Source organism: Lissotriton vulgaris, chromosome 3_1, assembly GCF_964263255.1.
Source record: "Lissotriton vulgaris chromosome 3_1, aLisVul1.2, whole genome shotgun sequence".
NCBI classification, from domain to species: Eukaryota; Metazoa; Chordata; class Amphibia; order Caudata; family Salamandridae; genus Lissotriton; species Lissotriton vulgaris.
Window position 1 is genome coordinate 245,521,354 of NC_141689.1, and position 20,754 is coordinate 245,542,107.

A 20,754-nucleotide genomic window follows, 5' to 3' on the forward strand; every position below is an offset into this window, starting at 1 on the left:
TTTAACAAAAGTTTGAAGAGAAAAATGAACATTCTTCTCTCTGGGCCACCCAACTTTGACATATCTAACTACCTCATTGAGAAGGATGTCATTAGACAAATGCTCCCTCCATTCTGCCTCACTGATGGAACGCATATCATCCATACCAACAAAAGCAACAAAACAATCCTCCTCATCGTAATCCTCCTCCCAATCTCCTTCACAGTCAACATCAATGGGATTCCTTGAAAAATAATCCGCTCTAGTGTTTTTGCTACCAGGTATATAGCTAACCTCAAAGTCATATTGGAGTAGTTTAGTAGAAAGTCTTGCAATTCTAGGGGAGTGTTCCTTGATACGGACACCAGTCAGGATAGAAATTAAAGGACTGTGATCGGTCCTCAAACGGAAATGCTTACCCCAGATGTAAGGATTAAATTTTCTTATTGCCCACCAGCAGGCTAAGAGTTCCTTTTCAATCACCGCAAAATTGGACTCAGCTCCACGGAGAACTCTTGAAGCATAACCCAGGGTCTGCTCTACACCACCAACTTCCTGAGTGAGAACGGCCCCCAAACCAAACCCACTAGCATCTACGGTGATGGTACACATAGCATTGGGATTGAAAGGTTTCAAAACTTTAGAACTGACCAATTCTTGTTTGATCCAGGCAAATACTCTTTCACAACTGGCATCCCACAAAAAAGGAACTTCTCTTTTAAGCATGTTGGACAAAGGTTGTACCCTAGAGGCATAGTCAGGTATGAACCTGGCATAAAACTCACAAAGTCCAATGAATGACTTTAAACCACTTTTGTCCTTGGGTGCAGGGCTATCGACTATTGCTTTGACTAGGCCAGGCCTAGGTTCCACACCGTCCTCAGACAACACATGACCAAGATACTCTACCTTCCGTGCCCTGAAAACACATTTCTCTTTCTTCAAAACAACACCAGCATTGCCCAAAGCTTTTAAGACCTTCTTCAAAATTTCGTCATGAGCATCACAAGTGATTCCATGAATAAGGGGGGATTCCTTTCTGTGGTTATTATATAATTCTCGTACAGTAGATCCAACCAATAGTACCAGACACCTGTCGTGAAACAGTTTTTAACTTGTAGATGTTTTACAATATCCTCAAAATTATATATACATATAAACAAAAAGTTGTATCAAAAGTCATATTTATTAAAAAAGGAAGACACAAGTGTAAATGCTAGAGAATTCATACAATATCATCATAAGTACATACATATACTTTTCTTCCAAATTTTACAATATAAAAACATAAGAAAACATGATAAAAGAACACTGTTGTCGACGCGTTTCGGTGCTTAGTCGGATAAGACACCTTCTTCAGGACTAATGATTAAAACTTCATAAATCTAAAAGAAACATATTTGACATAAATTAATACAAAGTATTTGAGGATTTGTTTTTTTCACACAGAAATATATTTGTCTCACTACGTACAGGGTCATGGCTATTAGTGGTCAAAATATCTTACTTTTCAAGCTTTTTAATTTGCTGTACCAGTCTTGATCCTGGAGCGAAAATTTCCTTTAGTATGTGTATTCTCCTCTGTTTGTTCAATCTAGAGGATCTAGGGTAACAATAATATTCGGTGTTACATACGGCTCTTTGTGTGGTATATATAGTGTTAATTTACATGCAGCAATGCTTACTTAGTAACGATGTGGGATACCAGGAATATAGATGGACATTCCTCAAAGCGCCTACTTTCTGTATAGGTCGGTTTGGGTCATTCGGGAGCCTTCTTACAAGTAAATTGCTTGTTTTAGGCAGACTTCACATCTATAAATGAAGAGCAATAACAAAGTATGTTGCTATGTTGAGTATATAGTGAGTCTGTGTCTGCTTTAGTCTCATGCTATACAGCCCATGTTGTAATCAGGCACATATCTGTAAAAGGGTTGCTACAAATCAGTTTGGTCCGAATTTGCAAAGCATTAAATTTGACCTAGAACTCCTTTTGTGCAAAAACATGGTTTCATCAGGTTATTTGGAAATCTAGAAACAGCCATAATCTTAATAAACAGTGGGGGGCAGAGAGTTGAGTATAGCTTGGTACAAAACACAGGAGTGTAACTCAGTGTTGGTAGGCAACGTCTTACCTAGGTTGAGAATTCTGCACATAATCTGCCTGGTCTCCCCGGTCTCCAGAGTCAGTATGGAGCGCGGGCGCGTGTTCAATGTAGTGCTGCTTGGGCTCTGTTGGAGCAATGTTAACACAACATTAGATTGTGTTATCAGTTTTTGTGAGCATACCACCCGACCGGGTTTAATAAAGGCGGTGTTATGCTGTGTTACTTGGGCTCTCTTGGGACAATATTAACACATCGTTGTCGTGATTGAGGGTTTTTATGAGCACATCAGTCTAACATAATTAGTAAAATGGTGCTCCGCTTAAATGCAGCCACATAATTTAAAAACATAATTTTTAAAGAAAGGTTGGGGAGGGGGTCAGAAGTCCCTTTTAGCTAGGTTGCTGGCGTGAGTATTCGTTTCCATATGGTCAAGTCATGTCTCACCTCGGTATAATCTTGTGCGCGCGGTCTGCCTGGTCTCCCCGGTCTCCAGAGTCAGTATGGACGGTGGAGCACGGGGGCAGAATTTATATCCGCGAGTATCGTAGCAAACAAGGTGATGAATTACACCTGTGTCTCGTTAGGTCACGGACGTGTTCCGCGCCATTTTAGTAGTTTTTACAAGGCCGGTATTGCTGCCTCGAGATAAACGGAGGACTTTGTTTAGATGCCGCTCCGTTGTCACGGAAACGTCTTTGGTGCGATCGTATCAACCAATCAGAACGTGTATCTGTTTTTGCCGTGAATCCAGGGCTTTATTGATTGCCGAATGGATTCACGGCCGTCCATACTGACTCATAAAAACCCTCAATCACGACAACGATGTGTTAATATTGTCCCAAGAGAGCCCAAGTAACACAGCATAACACCGCCTTTATTAAACCCGGTCGGGTGGTATGCTCACAAAAACTGATAACACAATCTAATGTTGTGTTAACATTGCTCCAACAGAGCCCAAGCAGCACTACATTGAACACGCGCCCGCGCTCCATACTGACTCTGGAGACCGGGGAGACCAGGCAGATTATGTGCAGAATTCTCAACCTAGGTAAGACGTTGCCTACCAACACTGAGTTACACTCCTGTGTTTTGTACCAAGCTATACTCAACTCTCTGCCCCCCACTGTTTATTAAGATTATGGCTGTTTCTAGATTTCCAAATAACCTGATGAAACCATGTTTTTGCACAAAAGGAGTTCTAGGTCAAATTTAATGCTTTGCAAATTCGGACCAAACTGATTTGTAGCAACCCTTTTACATATATGTGCCTGATTACAACATGGGCTGTATAGCATGAGACTAAAGCAGACACAGACTCACTATATACTCAACATAGCAACATACTTTGTTATTGCTCTTTATTTATAGATGTGAAGTCTGCCTAAAACAAGCAATTTACTTGTAAGAAGGCTCCCGAATGACCCAAGCCGACCTATACAGAAAGTAGGCGCTTTGAGGAATGTCCATCTATATTCCTGGTATCCCACATCGTTACTAAGTAAGCATTGCTGCATGTAAATTAACACTATATATACCACACAAAGAGCCGTATGTAACACCGAATATTATTGTTACCCTAGATCCTCTAGATTGAACAAACAGAGGAGAATACACATACTAAAGGAAATTTTCGCTCCAGGATCAAGACTGGTACAGCAAATTAAAAAGCTTGAAAAGTAAGATATTTTGACCACTAATAGCCATGACCCTGTACGTAGTGAGACAAATATATTTCTGTGTGAAAAAAACAAATCCTCAAATACTTTGTATTAATTTATGTCAAATATGTTTCTTTTAGATTTATGAAGTTTTAATCATTAGTCCTGAAGAAGGTGTCTTATCCGACTAAGCACCGAAACGCGTCGACAACAGTGTTCTTTTATCATGTTTTCTTATGTTTTTATATTGTAAAATTTGGAAGAAAAGTATATGTATGTACTTATGATGATATTGTATGAATTCTCTAGCATTTACACTTGTGTCTTCCTTTTTTAATAAATATGACTTTTGATACAACTTTTTGTTTATATGTATATATAATTTTGAGGATATTGTAAAACATCTACAAGTTAAAAACTGTTTCACGACAGGTGTCTGGTACTATTGGTTGGATCTACTGTACGAGAATTATATAATAACCACAGAAAGGAATCCCCCCTTTTTTTACTGTTACTATTTCCCAGTCCTTTCTGGGTCCCTTTGGGAAAACTCTCTCCTGTTTTCAGAATTCCATGAATAAGCACGTCATCCTGGAAAACGACAACTCCACTGATACCTTTCAAAATATTGGTCATGATCCTCTGGAAGACTGCTGCCGCAGAGGCTAGCCCAAAAGGCATACGGCAGTACTGAAAGGAACCTACAGGGGATACAAAGGCAGTGAAGTGTCTGGAAGCAGGATCTAGAACCACCTGGTGGTACGCAGATGCCAAATCTAATTTGCTAAACCACTTGGAACCGTCAATAAGTGACAACATGTCAGGAATTTTAGGGAGGGGAAAAGAATCTACCCAGATGTTCTTATTTAAACTGCGTAAATCAACACAGACACGAAGTTCCCCATTCTTTTTTTTAGCGACCACTAAGGGAGAAAGCCATAAGGAGGACTCAATGGGTTCAATTATCCCTTTACTGCAAAGGCCAAACAGCTCCGTCTCAAGTTGTTCTCTCACACTGAACGGGACATTCCTCAGTTTATGTTTAATAGGGATGGTATTGTCCTTGACACGAATAGTGTGCTTAAACCCTTTCACTTCTCCCAAATTATTGCTAAAAACGGTGGGAAAATCCTTAACTAATGTGTTGATGAAATCATCACTTGGAACAGTGAGATTATTACTTGTGGAGGACTGGTCGTCAGTTTGAACAACGGAGATGGAGATGGGATCTTTAGTGCCAGGACGGAGAACCATCTTAAACAAACCTTGATGGAAACAACCAAGGATGTTTAACCCTTTGATTGAAACATAGACTTTGCCAAAAATTTTCCTCCCTCTGAATTCAATAGAATCCTCAAAATAACCCTTGAGTTCAATCCTTCTACCCTCATAATTAAGAGGAGACCTGTCAGGAGGAAAAAGTTTGCGATCACCCCACACCTCTTCAGAAAGTTCTTGAGTAAGCATGGTTATCCTGGCACCTGAGTCTACTAACAGGCAAACTACTTTATCACCAATGCCAATATCAGTGTACGGATCCACACATTCACATTCAGGATCATCAACACTGACGCCAACAACAGCAACCATATCTCTTAAATCGTCTTGGATATTGGTGTCATCTTGGTTGCAGTCAGAAACAAAGGCAACAGAAGTAGGGTTATAGTTATTGTTCCACTGTTTGTTGGGCTGAGGTAGAGAAGCATTTCTTTTTGCACTTTGGCACACTTTAGAAAAATGACCTAACCTCCCACACAATCTACAGGTGACATTTCTAGCTGGGCAAGGACGTCCAGACCTGGAATGAGGAAAGTTTCCACATTTGAAACAAATATTAGTTTGTTTAAAGAATTTGTTGTCAGTACGACCTGGAGCATTTGCCTTATTATCTACAACTTTAACAACATTAACAGTTTCTTCTTTACAAAATGACGTAGAGGATTTGCCATCAAGCTCTTTGACAGAAAGTTTTGAAAATTCAATACTTTTAGCAACACGTACAGTTTCTTCAAGTGAAGGATTACCTAAAGAAAGCAATTTTTGTTGTATACTTTTATCTAAACATTTGCAAATGTATTGATCCCTAATCATTTGATCTCTGAAATTTTCAAATTCACACTCTGCACTAAGTACTCTCAGTGCGGAAATGAAATCCTCAACCTTTTCTCCTTGCTTCTGTTCACGTTTGTAGAATTTGTGTCTGACAACAACCAAACTGGGTTTAATATCAAAACGTTATTCTAATAATCTTACAGTTTGATTATAGTCATCCAAATCCTCCTCTCCTGGAGGAAGTACCAACGGAGGTAAATGTTTAAAGATTGAGCGACCTTCAAACCCAAGACTATTCAAGAGGAGATACTTTTTCCTTTCTGCTCTGTATCTCGATGCACCAATGGCTCCTAAATAAGTAGTAAACGCATCAAACCACTTCTTCCAATTAATAGGAGGTTCCCCAGGAAGATCAAGAAAAGGTGATGGAAGAGAGACTGCCTGTAAACTCATTTTGCTTGAAGAAATGAGCAAAGTTAAAAATAACTGTGAACAGCAGTTTATCCAATTAACATTTTGTGTAGGAGATGAGTTCCTTGACAATATCAGTTAGTAATATGAGCAACAAAAGTAAAAAGGAATAAAGTTATTAAAACGAACAAGAGTAATATTAGATGCTTTCCCTGTGGAAAAGAAATTTAGAATGCAAGGTGACAAAATGTTTTGATACCGTGTTGTAGATCGCGTGAAAAATTCAAGTGAGTTGATGAAAAAGGACAAATCTTCGTTCCTCGGTGAAGAAAAGGTCTTCGTTCCTTGGTGATGCAGTTCACAAAGTAAATGAAAGTGACACGTTTTTATTGGGTTCGATCTCCGTTCAAGTACGTGTTGACTAAATACAAGAATGTCAATGTCTGACTTGCGTATTTGCGATGTTTTCAAATGAAAAAAAAATTGATCCTTAAAATGGAGCTTGACGATGCGTTTCACGAGTTCAACGTTGCGTTCCAGTATTAAGATGGCATTGACGTTGTGATGCGTTTCAGTAACAAAAGCGTCGCGTTCCACACACGCTTGTAATAGACAATACGCTATTGTCGTAGAAGCGTAGATAGCGTTGGTAGGATTGCAAACGTCAAACAGTACGCTGATAACGCAGGTAACGTAAGTAGATTACGTAGATAACGCTAATTGCGTTCACTGTGCGAAAATGTAGTCGCACGTATACGCATACGTCAAATCACTTGCGCTGAAAGGAAAGCTGCAGCCGCTTTGAAGTAAGTAAAAATGACACAGTACCTTGCTCAATCAAAGCCCACAACGCTGAAATCTTGAAAAGGTAGCGAAGTTCAAAAGAGAAATGAACGAGTCTTGGAAAGTACTTCACTTGTGGTTTTTGTCGAGTAGAAATCTTGATACTTGAATGCACGCGTGGATAGCATATCCCATCCCATCCTCGTCGCCACGTTTTTTGTAGTGAAGAAGCCGGAATCAAGGTAGTTGAAATGTAGGTTTATTCATAACAGGTGCTGTGCAGCAGCTCAACAGCAAGCCAAATAGTCAACTGTGTAAAGTCAATTCAAAATACATTCTAAATAGAACTAAAATGACAAGGGAAAGAACAGGCAAAGAGAAGAGTTCTAGAAAGACTAGAGCGAAACATTAGCGAAACATTACAGGGCTTTAGAGGAATTAGAGGAGCAATAGGTTGGTTGACACTATTTAGGATGTTATTGGTGATCTCATCAAGGATGCCATTCATTTGCCATGAGTGGTGTAATATGTGAGGTCATGAACGATGGATGGCGAGGGCACAAGTTATAGTTAGTTCACGGTAATATAAATGGCGAATATCAGTGGATTTTTGTTTATAAAAAAGTTGGTTTCCTTTCAACATCTAATTAGAAGGTTACTTTAACCTTTGTTTTTTCAGTGAGTGTGTACATTACTTACCGACAATAACCAGTAGGTAGTTGGGACCTAGTTTCCATAGGAAAAATAATTTGTGTTTTGCTAATAACTTTGATGCATTTTGAAGAATCTTCACAAAATGTTCAAAACTGGTTTGCCACTCACTTCAGCTGCTGTCTGCAACGTTTCGGGTAATTAGTTAAGCAGGATATTTAGAGTATGACTAAAGTACATATATGAACTAAGGATAGCTAAAAAGTGGAATGTTGTAGGTACTCTAGGAGGAATTGTATTCTGTTTTTAAAGGTATAGAAATTAAGAGTAATACGTTGACCTAAAGAATGTTAAAATAATGAATTATTACAATGTTGATTTCTAAAAATCAATGGAGAGATCTTTGTTGTGAAGAAATTGAGCAGTCTCCTAAAATAAAAATTATGTTCATTTGTTGTGAATGTTTTTACTAAATACCAGACATACAGGTATCCCTCCCACTGCCACAACCTTGCATCACCAACAGCCATTGTCCCTGTATTTTATGGAGAGCTGTGTTAGCGCTTTGGAAGTACTCCTACATGGCTTCAGGGAGCTCATTCTATATATATATATATATATCTCTCTCTCTCACTCTCTCACTCTCACTCTCTCATTCACACACTCTATCTATCTATCTTGGCATGTTCACTTCTCAAAGTTGTAATCACAATTGAACCAATGAATCTGTTGTACTGTAATTGCTATGACATGAAATGCCAGTGAAAGCAGCATTTCTGTCTCGCGGTGTTTTGCACAGCAGGCGTGACCGCTGATAACTATGCACCTGTTTTTCTTATTATATAAGTTGTGTGCTGCACTCTTGCACCTCCCCCAATGGACCCTATTTTCAGGAACCTTTTCTTTTCCTTTGCTCTAGTGGACGGTGGACTGCACGGAGCAGCTGGATGGAAGTTGTTCGTCCTCTAAAGGCAAAGGCTCTTCACCAGATGTCACTCAGGTAGGGGAAGCAGGGGTCCCATTGTCTGTCTGTGACCTCAGTCCTGGTTAGTGCTCACCCTATCCTGAGGGTGTGCAGGCAGAGCAGCCATTGCAGAGGTTTAGGATTGAAAGGGAACTATGGGAGACCTTTACAATATGTAGCTGGTGCGAATGGCGCTCAGCTTCGTGGGATTTTATTCTGAATACATTGAAATTATGTGGATACATTTATTAAGCTTGGATTTATCGCTAAATGCAAGAGGTTGGCATGCATGTGTTAAGTATGTTTCATATGCATCTTTCTTATGTATTAGTCTCTATGTTCTTGAGGATGCTCGCATTGTCATACTGTTCCATATTCTGGAACTGTAGCATTGAAGTCAAGATATGTTTTAAGTAATAATAAAGTATTTATTATTATAAAAGCAAGCAGATACAATCTGCCCTACCGGACAGCAAGATGTTCATTAAGGATCTGCCAACCGCTCTAGCTTTGCGTTCTATATTCTATGAACGCGAAGCACAGAGCGTGCAACAGAACACAGGTAGCATGCATTAAAGAAATATAAACAACATAACACATCCCCTTTGGAATACAAAGAAAAATTGTACAATCTTTTAAAATCTTTAAAAAAAAATTTTTTTAAATAAATTAAAATAAATAAATAAATAGATAGAAAACATATTCACATTTCCTAAACCTACTAAATAACTATAAAGGAAAATTCTCAGAGATATAATCTGCAAGCCAAACCGGTGGCCTTTGTTCTCGCTTAGGTTTCTTAGACAACATGTTGGTTTCATCATGATGAATAACATCAGAAGAAGTTGTAACATTAGAAGTACAAGGATCTTCAACACCGAAATGTGAATTAGAAATAACATGATTTTGAACTTCAGGAGAAATGGAAACAGATTTATCTAGCATTTCCAAACCAGAATGAGAATTCTCAGATGAAGAATTACTATTCAAAAAAATCATCAAAATCAATCATATAAGGAATTTTGTCAATTACAGCAAGATGTTCATTAAGGATCTGCTACCTGCTCTAGCTTCGCGTTCCATATTCTATGAACGCGAAGCACAGAGAATGCAAGAGAACACAGGCAGCATGCATTAAAGAAATATAAACAACATAACCGGAACCGTGCAACGTTTCTGCCCTGGATGCCGAGTCAGCAGAACACATTCACCCTATTGGTTGACTGGAAACCAGTTAGAGTACTGTCCAGGCGGCCCATCTCTCCTTTCATGGTCATGCAGCATCCTTCTCTCCTCTCTTTGTGTTGCTTTTTTCTTCATTAGATTTGCTGACTGAGTGAGGTAGCCTAATAATTGTCATACAATGATGAGAGATGGAGAAATAAACCCATTATTTGTCATGTACAGTTAGGGTACTGTGCCCCTCCTGGACTACTCCTGGGGTCGCCTGCAGTCCTAAATATAGCATTACCTTTTAGATTCTCAACTATAAAGTGCAGCAGAGAACACATATTTCTCTGGTTTTATTTTTATAAGATGGGCAAGTCATTACATTGTTACATCTTTGGATTTTCTATAATAAATCGGTTTTCAATGTCCTGTCTCTGCAGCATTCAGTTCTCATTTGCACAAACTCAGTTTAGGGTTCATGTAGGTCAGATTAACTTTCCTGTGTCAGGAACAATTAAGATCATATTTGCAGGTAAGAAAAAATAATCAGAATCAGAAAAAAACAAGTATTAAAAGGGTATGTAAATGTTTCAATGCGACTCTGTAGCAGCCAGGGCTCTAGCCAGTAGGTTGGCACACTTACTGAGCTCTGTAGTTACCCTCTTTCCTGATTGCAGTGGGCTGAGACTTGTAGCTTGAAGCCATTATACCTCCGTTTGTTGCTTCACATTGAACTTTCTGTTCCTCATATTATGCTGACAAGGTGGCTCAGTAAGTTAAGGACCCAATGTGACGTGTGTGCGGCATGCTGTTAACAGGCTGTACTCCCATAGCGAAGCCCAGATTCCAACAGGGGGCTGCTCCATACACTGTAGGGGACCAGGCACAGATGTCCATTGTTCCCTGTACCCTTTGCCCTGGCTCTTTAAATATCGGCTCCCACAGTCAAAAAGGGCCTTGTACCTAAAAGGTAAATCACTGAGATATTATCTTCTAATTGACAGAGTCAAATAAACTATTCTCCTCGTAACAAAGTTGGTATGGACTGAGGGAGACCTCGACGTTCTGTGGTAACCAGATAAAGCATAGTACCTTCTGGGTCGGGCCTGCAGGGACACTACATTACTCTACTATAAAACTGCTACCCCTATTGGCGCTTTTGGAGAGAGAGATCGGCGGCTCGCTGACCCTTCAATGATCGATAAGACGCAAAATGTTAATTAAAAACATCCGATTGCAATGTTAAAAGGGGATGTCTTCAGCATTATAATGATGAATCTGGTACCCAGGACCATGTTCATGGTAGACAACTTATGACATGCAAAGTAAGACCAGACTGGTTATCTCTGTGGCTTCCTCCAGCCTCCGATCTAATTCAGTCCCACAGTCCCCGGATTCTGTCATCCCGCAGTTACCGTTCCGCTATAGCACACACACTTAAGAGCTCTCCCCAAACTCGTCAGTTCCATGAGCATTAGCCGATCACTTTGGGTTTTCTGTGTTGACGGAGTTAGACTGAAGACGCCCAACACACCATAAATGGGGCATCATGACCAGACCGTATAGTCTGAGAGTTGCAATGCCATTGCCTCCTGCTGTACAGTTGAATAGTACTAGTAGGGTATACACTAATCTGAATCCTCCTCATGTTGAAACTGAAATCACAGAAGTCTTCTTGGTCTGTGTGGGGGGTCATACTCCCCTGGGGAGGTGGCCACTGGGTAGGGACGGTTACTACTCTCTCAACAAAACCATGAACTTTGCCTCAAACAACAAAACTAGACTGGGGGATACGGGACACATCAGTGTGAAGTTTAGGTGCATAGGAGGGTGGGTGAGTTACGAAGAGCGAGATTTCTGGAAAGGGCCACTGACACAACACACAGTATTTTTTAAGTGTCCAGTTGAAATGCATGCAGCATAATTTTAGGGGCTCCCAGCGACATCCCAGGTGGTAAAGATCACAGTATCAAACCCAAGACTACTCCAACGACATAGTCACACATTATGTAAATGTAAATGTGAATGTAAATGTGGGTCTACTTGTAAAGCGCACTGCGACTCCATGGAGTATCCTGGTGCTGAAGACCGCTGGAGAACCCGTCCTGGTTTTCCCTGTGAGATGCTTTCTGGGTATCTCCAAGGTGAAACCAGGTATCCCCGGCGTCTGTGGGGGGCGGTTGTAGAGATGAGGCAAGCTTAATGCCCAGAGTTGCCGAGTGTGTTCCCTGGTTAGAGTACGCACCGAGGCGAGAATTATTGAGTCCGTTTTGACCCTGGTCCACGACCCTGCCGCGTCTGGAATTGAACCCTGGTCTCCGGCCATTCTCTGCTTTCAGGTCTGCCGCCTCTAACCAGTGAGCCACACCACTCCACGATGACTCTTTCTACACAAAACTGTTTCCATTAAGGTACCACCCCAAGGCATAAATGGGAGTGAGAGGTATGCCATTGGGCATAGTTATACTCACTGCAATTTCCGCATTCTCAGAGCTGACCATGGAAACTCGATCTGAAGCCCAAGAGTCTGATGTGCTACTACAGGCTCTAGACTGCTCCTCGAGATACTTCGAGCTCAACCTACCATCAATCCTCTGCATGGCCAGGGTAGACATATCTATAGCTAGTCAGAGAGTTGTATTGCATTGGACACACACAGGATTATCAAAGTATGATGGCTAGTTTAAAGGCCTAGTACATCTGATCAAGCCACTTACGATGTCAGTGAATTGATTCACTCTTGGGAAAAAGCTCAAAGTAAATACAAACAGAAGTTTCAAAATAAACTGGATGTTGCAGGTCAACATTCAAGCTCTAAGGGTATATGTAATTGAATAAAGACTAAGATGGTGACTTTACTTGGGTGTTTAAAATTAAGGCTATTAAGTGTATTATTTGCCAAAACTTAATATAACTGAATATGCAATTTGAAAACACATTAATTAACCATTTCTAAACTTCGATCTCTTTCCGTACTTAAAAATGTAGCTCAGTGGGAGGCGTGGCTAAGCCTAGATGAAGATGGACCCAAGCTGGAGAGGCTCTGTGACTCTCTAGCCTCCACCACCAATTAAACCGACCAGTAATCCGAAACACGAACCAGCACAGGGCTGTATCGTCTTGGAGTTGTCGTCGGAGAACTTTGCAAGCAGACATGCTCTTCTGCTGTGCGAATAGCAGCTAGGGGGGCGATGTGCGGCCTGTGGTTAATCCAATGCCGAGGACTCAATTGGAGGGCCGGGTCGCAACTCGTCAGAAACAGGAGTCGTCCTCCATGGGCTGCGGGTGGGTTCTGGCTCTGCCAAATACATCGCTTATGGCGCCCTCGCTGAATCCCTGAGGTAAGGGAGCTAGGACTGGTGGGGCACGTACCAAGAGGAGATTGGGTGCTGGCGCCGTGCATCGGGGGAGGAGGCTGAGAGCAGCCATTTTGACCTCTGCTGCTTATCGGCAGGGCAGACCGCAGGACTGGGTTCTGTGAGCATGAATCCGCACCAGCCAAGAAAGTATCTCTAAGTGAGGGGCCTGACGCAATACGATACAATCAATATTTTGAGGTGCATCCTGTACCAAAGAGTTACCGGCATACATTTACGACTGGAGATCAGTGGCGGGGGGGGGGGTTGAGGGGAGTGTTGTTAGAACCAGCAGAGGTTGGGAGCTTTTACGCGCCCACGGGGGACCCCCTCCCCCAGATATAACAAATAGATCTTAAAGTAAGGCCTGGCACTCAAAAGTTGCGGTTTGGAGTGACTCTGGATATGATGGAAGCTCAAATATGACCCATTAAGACCTTATTGCCTGCAAAATGACAGACGGTGCCTGGGGGCCTGACATCGGATACCGGACGAACACGAGGATTCGGCTATGGGTGGCCAAGGGGTCCCTCTGAACATCATTAAAGGCCGACCCCTGCCCCCCAAAAAAACCCGACAGGCTGAGTGGGGAGAGTGGACCTCATGCCCTGCAGGCAGGCTGCAGGAAGTATTAAGGGGAACTAGGAGCTGGCTAGCAGGGACGCCCCTCCGATTGCTTTTAAACCAGTAAGGATGTCCAGGGTTAGGGGTAATAAAGGCACCCACCAAACTAAACTGGACAGATACACAATGCACAAAACTACCGACACAGAGGCGGCAGTCAATGCGGACATGACGACGGGAACGAGTTCAGAAGGGGGGGATCCTATCCTGAAAGACATCATGGACGCAATCAATGGGGAGTGAACGTTGCTCGAACACAGAGTGGATTCAATCGCGACAGAAGTAATACTCATCAGAGCTGACCTGCAGAAGATGAGTGAAAAGTCAAATCTATAGAAATGGTCACCTCTGACCTCCACCAAGATACAAAACCAATGTAATAGCAAATCAAACACTTGGAGGTCACCAGCAGAATCATGGAGCGTAAACTAGATGATTATGAGGGCAGGTCAAGTCGCAATAATGTTAAGATCCTAGGGGTCTCTGAACGAGCGGAGGGGCCTACATACGACCGCTTTGTCAAAGGACTAATCACTGATTATCTAGAACTGAGGGGCCTCTCCAATTTATTTTCAGTTGAAAGAGTCCACAGGATACTTGGTGGCAGGCTGAAACCAGGGGCACCCGCGAGACCATTGTTCACTCTTTAATTTTAGAGACCGAGACGTATTGCAAACAGCCCGTAGTGCTCCACCGGTCACATACAAAAACAATGTGATAACCTTTCTGTTTTCACAGTAAATGTCCAGGAAAAAAAAGTGCTTGGAGATAAGGGACTGAAATATGCACATATTTCCAGCAAAATTGAGAATTAAGGCAGAAGGAAAGACCTGGTTCTATGATACCCATCTCAGCGCAAGAATGGCTGGAAGGATGGAGACAGGTAAAGGGAAACCATTCCAAGCAGTTCAGGGAGAAACCTCCCAAAAAACAAACGGCTCAGGAGAACGATAAGTATCGTCAATTAATCTTGAGGAATCTTGAGGAATAGGGTAGCTGAGGCAACCTCAGACTCAACATATAATCAGCGGCAAACCAACTCCATCTGAACACTAAATGAAGAGGCTGGAGACCGGCTAAGTGACATTATCCTTTAATGTTTAAAGTAGTTGTGCTGGAACGTATGTATTAAAGTGTACAAATGGTGGCTGGTGAAGGAACTGACAGTCCACCCCTTACATCTCGTAGATTAGTTTGGGGACAAGGCGACAGGCACTCCAAATAGTTTTAAGCCCTGATTGCAGGGACGCAGGGAGGGAGGAAGTTGGTTGTTTTCAAGTTTAGATCATGGTTTAGATGACAGAACAGTGAAAGTTAGTTTAGAAGAGAGAAGTCACACAGTGATTGACGCGAAAAACCCTCATGCCCTTATCTGTTCCCATGTAACACCAGCTCTCAGGTTGGGGCACCTGGGGATCGCAGGGGGATTAAAAATGCTGGGGCAAATCTGTTTTTGCCACAATGGGTCCACTAGTAGAAAAAGGACTTAGATTATTATCGTGGAGCGTCAATGGCCTGGAAGACTAGCTCAAACGAAGGATTGTACTCCAATTTATAAAATGACATTCTCCCGATGGGGTTTTATTACAAAGGGAACATTTAATTGACAATACAATTAACCAATGGGGATACAAACTAGTCATACACTCTGGATTTTCTACCGGATCTAGAGCAGAAGGGATCCAGATGAGAAAGGCCTTCCCCATATCCATTGACCGGACCTGGGTAGACACACATGGTAGATACGCTGCAGCGTTGGTGAGCTGGTAGGGCCAGGCACTTACCATAGTGATAACGTATGTCCCTCCGGGGATCCACACACTAGCATTTAAGGATCTAGGAGGCTTATTACTAACTGTCCCGAAGGGATGACTCCTGATAGGAAGGGATTCCAATGCTGTTGTGTCGGTACGGCTTGACTGCCACCCCCCCTCGGGGGACATAATCCACACGGTCGCACTTCTATGAATTCCTGGGGGCTATGGGATTGGTGGACGCGTGACTCACCTATTAAACCAACAAGATACAATTCACATTCCACTCAGACGCCCACAATAGCCTTTCTAGGGTAGATCATGTACTCTCCCCAGGCGACATGGTGGGTCAAATTTGCGAGGCACATCATCCTGTTAGGCGCATATTGGACCATTCACCGGTATGGGCCCGTATCATAGTGGGAGAACAGCAAGCGGGGAGAATAGCACCAATAAATCCATGGAGCCTCCGAAGCCCTTCAGTAAGGAAGAGTCACACACGAAATACAGCTTTACTTCCGGCAGAACGAAGGCTATATGGAGTCTGCCCAGACGCTCTGGGAAGCCTTTAAGGCAGTGGTGAGGGGTCACGCCATTTCCTTGATGGCGGGGACCCGAAAACGTCAGGCTAGACATCTTGCAGCTGGAGGGTGAGATGATGGGAGACAATGAGGGAGTGGTCTAACTTAAGTTAGATATGAAAAAGAAAGAATATAAGGACCTAGTCCCAGATGCAGCAAAAGCACTAAACTGAGCCTCCCTAATTAGAATATATGAGGTCAGGAACAAGGCAAGAAAATTACTGGCACGGCTCGATAAGTGTGACCAAGCGAATCGACTAGTTACAGAGCTTACTGCAGAGAGAGGAGAAATACTATATGATCCGCAGTCAATAGCAGATGAGTTTGCTACACACTGTACACAAATTTTTGCTTCCACTAATACCGTGCCAGAATGGGAATCTGGAGCCTTATTGGCAAATATGCCTCTTCCAGCCCTTACAGCTGGTGACTTAACACTAATGGAAAGTGATGTAACTAATGAAGAAGTAGCACAGGCTATTAGGGGCCTGCGGTCTGGAAAGGCCATGGGACCCAAAGGCTTCCCAGTAGAACTTTACAAATTGGCGCCCAATAAAATTGCCCCCTACTTCAGAGATATGTATTCAGAGAGTCCTGAAGTGGGCAGACTCCTAGCAGACCAGAGACTAGCCACAATAGTGGTCATTTATAAAGAAGGTAAACCCAGAAACAAATGCTATTCATATCGTCCCATCTCATTGCTCAGCGCAGAAGTCAAGATCTTCGCAAAATTGCTGGCCACGTGCCTGATGCAGGTTATTTCAAAACTGGTGCACCCTGACCAATCAGGCTTCATGCCAGAAAGAAACACATCACTTAACCTTTGACGACTGCATGGGGTGTTGGGAAGAGTAGATACGCTAAGGGAAGATGCAGTGGTGATGTCCCTAGATGCCCTCAATGGCTTTCGACAATCAAATGGCCCTATTTATTTGCATTTCTGAGTAAAATGGGATTTGGACCCCAGTTTTTGCTCTCAGAAAATTCTGGGCAAATCTCTTAATCTCCCGCTGGCTACCAAAAAATGAATGTGTCCTTGTGTAAATTAACAAGTGCTTATGCAAAGTCGAGTTTGTTCTATATAAAAAACGCAAAACATATTTTAATTGTATTTTGTGTATACCTTTTATTACCCCTGATGAAATTCACATGACTATGTGAACACACCCTTTGGGTGTGGGGAGTAGTCCAACCACATATGTCCCAGTGAGGTAGTGTGGCTCACTGGTTAGAGGCAGCAGACCCGAGAGCAGAGGACGGCCCGGGACCAGGGTTCGATTCCCGACGCGGCAGGTTTCTGGACCAGGGTCAGCAGACTCGATAATTCTCTCGCCTCGGTGCCCACTCTGATCAGCGATCACACTCGGCAACTCTTGGCATTAGCTTGCCTCATCTTCACTAACGGCCCCACCAGACCGCCGGGGATGCCTGGTCTCACCCTGGAGATACCCATTAAGGGACCATCTCTCAGGGAAGCCAGGAAGGGTTTCGCAGCGGTCGAAGCGCGGAGATACTCCCCCGGGAGTGATTCTAGCGCTATATAAACACGCAAATTAAATTAAATTTTGTTGATACACATTGTGAAATGGATGTGAGTTTTGGGAAAGAATGAAGCAACATCCCTGTTTCAGCACATTACCAATGCCAATAGCTCTTGTTCACAAGACCAATTGCCAAAGGTGATAGAGCTTAAAATAAGCATTGGGAAAGGCAATCGTTCCAGCTTAAAGACCTATTGACTTTACTAATAAAAACTAACTTGAGTGTGCTTCGGAGGATTGTTGAAGCAATGCAAAGGGTGAAGAGAAGCACACAGATGAGATGGCGGAATACTGAGAATGCAATAAAACGAGCGTGGTGGACACCGCGTGAAGCACTTCTTCACAAGAGAGAGAGGAAAGATCTAAACCGGACGGTTTGTGTTTCAACCTTCTGTTCTTCATCCAATTTTTTGAAAAAAACAATCCACCAGAATTGGCATTTAGTAAAAGAAATCAATGAACAGCTAAAAGAAGTGCCACTTTTTGCATTCAAAAAAGACACAAGTATAGCCAATCAGATCGTCAGAGCGGCCGTACCGAAACCCAAGACATTGACTCTACGAGACTATGTAAGCCTACCCCCCATCTAAGGCCATCATAAATGTGGCACTTGTTCATGTTGCAATTCAACGATCGAAGGTGACCTTTTCCAACATGGTGGCGTGTCATGGAAACATGACCAGTTCACTAATTGCAAAACGCGGAATATAGTGTATGCCATCACCTGTATTTGTAACAAGCTATACATTGGCAAAACCAATCAAGAAGCCAGACATAGAATGTCACAACATAAATCTCGTATAAAAAAGAAAGTCTTAACAGCTCCACTTGTCCAACACTGGATTGATGAATCGCATGGGGATGAGGAGTTCAAATGGACAATCATATCAAAAATAGAACCAGATCCACGAGGTGGAGATTTAGAGGCCAAGTTAAGACAGAGAGAAGCAATGTTAATTCTTAAGTTTAACACCACCATTACTGGCCTGAATGAGATGTCCGAACTGTATCACTTGTGAGCCAAACTGCATAATCAATTATAGGCTGATCAACCGAGTATATAAGATGTACCATGCAATTTTTGTTACATTTTTGGATCAATAAAAATACCCTCATCCAGTAGTATTTTAGGCACCTCAATGCGTCATTTTTGTAACCAAAGACACAGACACTTTTCTGTAATTGATTCCCATGGGTTAGAACCACAACTCCCATGAAGAAGCTGGTAACCATATGATAACAACCACGGATGAAACATTAATGAAACAACTAACATGTGCTACACGAATTAAAATTGGGGCGCCCGATCTGCACATGAATCAAACCTTGGCCCTTTTGCCTTAGTAAATAAGCAACCATTAATCACTCCCGCTTGTGTGGGACTTCAATAACCAGTGGAGACTACATCTCCCATGAACACCGGTTTCTCTTTATATCCGCTTCCGGTCAAACGCGGAATCGAACATGCCAAAGTATACGGCGGTTACCGTACGAGAAAGCGAGGAGCGAGTGAAGGAGGACAGAGCCATTGGAAAAGGTAAATGACGACGCTCCCGTCCAAACGCCCTATTCCACGACGCCTCGCACGAGCGCGATCTGCGTTTGTAGCCCCCCTTAAATTTAAAGTTGTCCGCCGCTCGTTAATCATAAATTATCATTCCGCCCGTGTGCAACAAACCGGTTATACGAGCACACTGTTTCTTGTTGTTAGTAATGTGAATCAATGGTGTCCGCCCATAGTTATCCTAAACCTTCATTTCGCCTGTGTGCGAGAAATCGGTTTAGAAGCAACCAATTTTATAAGAACACTGGTTTCTTCAATGTCAGTTATGTCAATGGTATACGCCATGCCAATCATACACTCGGTTGCTCTTTTTCAGAATAGCCCACAAATTGACTGAAAAGTCGGGACACAAACTCCTGATTCCATCAGAATTAATTTTGGACTCTCCTTACAAACAACCATGTAAGTTGCTTCTCCTTTGAAATGGATTGTATATAAGTCTGTATCCTCCTCTTAAGCACTGTAATCGACTTAGAATGGCCCTTTCTGTTTCAGACTTTATGACTGCGACACCGTTACTTGAAAAACACAGGTACAACAATAGATCGTGCTGATCAGTATGTGAGTTGAAGGTCTCTCAAGTGTGGTTTTGACTGAGTGTCTGTTTATTTATATTTTTCAGATTTTGTCTGTTGGTCCTGAAGAGAATCCCTGAAACTAAACAGGGTTTCGAAACGCGTCGACCCCCCCTTCCCCTTCCTATTTGATTCATTCTATTTTTGCGACCAACCCTCTTTTCTTTGAAAAATTGTAAATATAAAATCAATGTGTGGTCGTTTATGAAAAAGAAATATCTACACAGGCATGCTTTCATTTGTATGTATAGGCTTATCTATGATCAGTGCAGAGTTTCTGCAATAGGCCTTAGTTCAAATGGTTTGAATTTAAAAATACAGGTTCTTAACTGTATCACTACTATATGTTGTCTATTGTCTGATTGTTGTCTAAAAGCGTCATTTTTCATGTTGTATTGGTGAATCAATGTTTTTGGTATTGATACCTTATTGTCTTTGGTTTCTGTTTTTGTGGATTGAATTAATCTGTTAAAACAAATATGCTTTACATGTTGACCATTAGATGAGTTCGTTGTCAACAGTCATCCAAATTAACCTTTTGTTCAAATTGATTGGTCCACTTTGTTTTAAAAGCAAGTAAAAAGAAAAAGCAAACAAAAATATAAAATGAAATAAATTCACTTTTCTTACAAAAGTTTCAGACTGAATCAGTGGTCTTTGGGTTGAGTAAATTTCTGCTCAATACCGTGTTAAAAGCACAAATTATTGCACAGTACTGGCAATTTCTTTGTTCATTGAGTATCTGGCACAGCCTTACTGTGCTCTTGCCAAAACCCCCTTTTGTTACACAGGAATACTGAGAGCAGCGTGGGCAGAGAACCACTAAGGCAAGAGGGATCAATGTCATTGAGGGGTGGGGGAACAGAAGCACACAGGCAAGACAGCAAAGTGAAGCGGGAGGTACACAGAAGCAACATACAGCGCAGGGGGAGGAAAGAAGCATACAAAGGAGACTTCTAGGTGCTGCAGCACAGTACTGAGGT

At 42.2% G+C, this 20,754-nt stretch overlaps 1 protein-coding gene across 4 annotated transcripts in view; it reads left to right on the plus strand.

Moving 5' to 3' along the window:
* The window catches only part of CTIF (cap binding complex dependent translation initiation factor), an 856,085-nt gene that overhangs the window by 159,766 nt on the left and 675,565 nt on the right, over window positions 1-20,754 (plus strand). For all 4 annotated transcript variants that reach the window (XM_086960364.1, XM_086960366.1, XM_086960367.1 and 1 more), the window contains exon 3: window positions 8,562-8,642. In XM_086960364.1, coding sequence (XP_086816490.1) covers window positions 8,562-8,642 — 81 coding nt within the window. The remainder of the gene's footprint in view (window positions 1-8,561; window positions 8,643-20,754) is intronic.